At 48.2% G+C, this 3,526-nt stretch overlaps 1 protein-coding gene across 1 annotated transcript; it reads right to left on the bottom strand.

Annotated features, from left to right (window-relative positions):
* Window positions 1-343: 343 nt before the first annotated feature.
* Window positions 344-1,550, bottom strand: LOC123168793 (2-hydroxy-palmitic acid dioxygenase MPO1). Its single transcript, XM_044586659.1, has 3 exons — window positions 1,013-1,550; window positions 862-930; window positions 344-709 (listed from the first exon to the last, which is right to left on the bottom strand). The coding sequence occupies exons 1-3, from the start codon at window positions 1,394-1,396 to the stop codon at window positions 614-616; spliced, it is 549 nt and encodes a 182-aa protein (XP_044442594.1). The 5' UTR covers window positions 1,397-1,550; the 3' UTR covers window positions 344-613.
* Window positions 1,551-3,526: the final 1,976 nt, after the last annotated feature.

Here is a 3,526-nt window from a genome sequence, read left to right as displayed (position 1 = left end):
ATCATTTTTTAAATACACAATTAACATTTTTGGAATACATGGTCAATATTTTACAATATACGGAAATTTTTTAATGGCAATAAACATTAATACACCAGGAACATTTCTTTATGCATGTTTACTTTTTCTAAATATAGAATTAACTTTTTAAAAATATATGTTTTTTTATGTCCAATTTTATTTAATGTATGTTTGTGCATTTTTTGTTTACAAGTTTTAATATTTTTTAAATACTTGATCAATATTTTTTAGACGGATTGTATTTTTGGTATATATTTTTCGTATACATGACAAATAGTTTTTCTGTACAGATTTATCATTTTCAAATGCTTGATTAATAATTTTCAAATGTTTGATTAACATTTTTTAAATACATGGTATGCTTTCTCATACACATTGTATATTTTTGTATACATGAGAAACATTTCAGCGACTAAAATCTGGATGCATCTCCTTCCCGGCGACTGGCACACGAGGCATCAATACCACAACATCATCGTGTGTTCATAAAGTTCGATAGCACAATATCTAAGATAACATGCACAAACAGCACAAATGGTAGGCATATATAGTTTGCTAGCTACTTTTATAGAATCAACCGGAACATGTCCGGTCAGTTGATCTTCCTCTGCTTGAGCTCCTCCATCTTCTTATCCACGTTCTTGCCGAATCCAGGGTACGGCTCATAGCCAAACAGTTTGTTGAGTATCTGTGCGCACAACACAAGAGCCAGGCAGCTACTGAGTACTGTTAAGGGATTCAGTTCCTAGCAGAAGCAGATTATGTATTCCATCTTTTTCTAGGTCCATATTCACATGATTTTAGAAAAAAAGATTGGATGAATTTTTTGATGTTTTGTACCTGAAGTAGGATGAGGAATGGCTCCACGAGGAACACCTCGGGAAGTTCTCTCACTGTCGGCCCTCTCTTCTGCAGGAAGAAGCAGATTCAGCAAATGACAGGAGCGTGGTCGTGATTAAGGAGATGGAGAGAACAAATAAAATGTTGTTACCTCGAAGAGTCCATGGCCGAGGAGCTGCCAGGTCCAGCAGAAGAGCTGCGTGGCCAGCACGAGCTTCCAGGAGAGCGCGAAGCCGAGGCGGGCGGCGAGGGCGCGGCTGGCGGTCCAGGCGCCGAGGAAGAGGAGCGCCGCGAGGGCCCCGGCGCGACGGTCGACGGCGAGGTAGGAGGCGGCGTAGGCGAGGGCGAGGGCGAGCGCCGGGTCGAGTGGCACTGGCAGCGGCAGGAAGTGGAGGATAAGGAGGTTGGTGAAGAGGATGGGCCCGGCGAGCAGCGCGTGCGCGGCGGCGTTCACCGGGTGGCGGTGCTGCGACCGGAAGAAGGCGAACTGCGCCTCCAGGTCCAGCACGCCGCGCCGCCGCCTCTTGGCCTCCATGGACGACCACCTCTCCAAGCTAGTAGTAGCTCAAAGTAAACCAAGGCATGCAAGGACACACCACACCAGCAATGGTGAGGCCGAAAGTGCATGCACGACTGGGTTTCTCAAATGGGTTCTCGTGTGAACCCTCGTTTGCGCGCGTCGCCGTCGGTGAAACTGCATGGTTACGTCCACGGAAAAGCTTTGTGGTTGATAACTTCGTTAGCATTCATGGCTGCATCAGCCCGTCACGGTTGGCGGACGTAATTAACGCCGACGCGTTCCCTCTCGTTCACACTTCCCTTTTATTATCAATTGGCCCATCAAAATGAGTACGGCCTCCTTTTAAAAGTTGCATGCTTGGGCACCACTTTCCTTCATGTTGTTTGTGGATTAACCAACATTTGACAGGATTTAGGGCATCAGGATTTTGAGTTGTTTGATTGGATCCTGCTCAGTCCTACAGGATTTTGAGTTGTTTGATTGCATCATAAGGAAAAAAAACAAAGGATTCTTTCAAAGAGGTTTCAGCGGATGCTAAAAATCCTATGAAAAGTAGTACGTAGAAAAAATTCTTAGAAAAATTCCTATAAGATTCATTCCTATGAATCAAACAACAGACACAGAAACAATTTCTAAGGATTTTAATCCTCCAAAATTCCTATAAAATACTTTGAATGAAAGGTGCCCTAAATGTGGCCATAACCCTACTTCCACATTGTGGCCAATGAGTAGTCGGTGCCAAAAATGCTCCATCCCTTGCCTTTGGCACAAGGAGTGTCTGATCTCCGACCATGGGGAGCACCGGGATCACATATACTCCTTCTACAAGGAGTTATTCTCCGTGGAAGATAGAGGCGGGGCTTTTCTGGCGCTCAAGGCTTGGCTCTCTTCCCATCAGGTGGATTGGGAGGTGAACACAACACTCTTAGCCCCCTTCTTCTAGGAGAAGGATGTCCTGTCGACCATCAACCGTAGGCATAGCTCTGCCGCTAGGAGGCACCAGGGGACGACACGTGGCACGGCTATGCCTACGGCAAAGCCGTCGGCATAGATTTCATCTATGCCGACAGCTTTGCCGTAGGCATAGCTCTGCCGCCAGGAGACACAAGGGGACGACACGTGGCACGGCTATGCCTACGGCAAAGCTGTCGGCATAGATTTCATCTATGCCTAAGGCTTTGCCGTAGGCATAGCCCTGCCACCAGGAGGCACCAGGGAGTGAGCCGTCGGCATACCTCTGCCACGTGGCATTCCGTGAATCGTTAGCGCTTTTGACGGCGCCGTCCGTTGCCGTCAGGCGAAAAACACGGCCGATGGCTAAACTATGCCGACGGCTGACGCCCGGCCGTCGGCATAGGCCCCTATGCCGACGGCTATACTACGCCGACTATCTGACAAGACTACGCTGACGTGATCTACGCCGACGGGGATATGCCGACGGCAGCCGTAGGCATAGATCTATGCCGACGGCAAAGGACCTATGCCGACGGCCCTGGGCTGTAGGCATAGTGCCCGAGTCCGGTAGTGTTGGCCTAGACGGCCTCCCGATTACCTTCTTCAACAAGCGCTAGTTCGGCCCTTGGCCTAGATGGCCTCTCGATTACCTTCTTCAAGAAGCTCTAGAGTGTCATCAAGGGCCACCTAATGAGGATGTTTCGGAATTCTATGTGGGGACTCTCGACGCCTCTAGACTTGGCTACGGATCATCGCAGTTCTCCCCCAAGGTAGTAGGGCTATGGATATCCGGCGATTTGGGTCGATTACCGTACATTGTCAACGTGGATTTTAGGATCGTCTGCAAAGTGTGCGCCATTAGGTCGTCGTTGGTTGAGAATAAGGTCATTCACCTGAACCCAACGACTTCTACTAAAGGTTGCACCTCTTGGACGGGGGTCCTTGTCTTGCATGAAGTGATCCATGAAGTTAAAACAAGACAGTTGAGGGAATATTCCTGAAACTGAACATTCAGAAAGCCTTTGACCGCGCCAGTTGGCACTTCCTTCAAGAAGTCCCAGAGCATCGCGACCTCGATCAACGGTGGGTTCGCTGGACATGTAGCTGATCATACTCGGCCACATGACCATTAATATTAATGGAGTTGTCCGCCCCTATTTTTGTGCATTGCAGAGTGTTCACCAAGAGGAC

This window comes from Triticum aestivum, chromosome 7D (genome assembly GCF_018294505.1).
Source record: "Triticum aestivum cultivar Chinese Spring chromosome 7D, IWGSC CS RefSeq v2.1, whole genome shotgun sequence".
NCBI lineage: Eukaryota > Viridiplantae > Streptophyta > Magnoliopsida > Poales > Poaceae > Triticum > Triticum aestivum.
The sequence above is the reverse complement of the archived record's forward strand: the minus strand, read 5'-3'. Positions and strand labels throughout refer to the sequence as shown.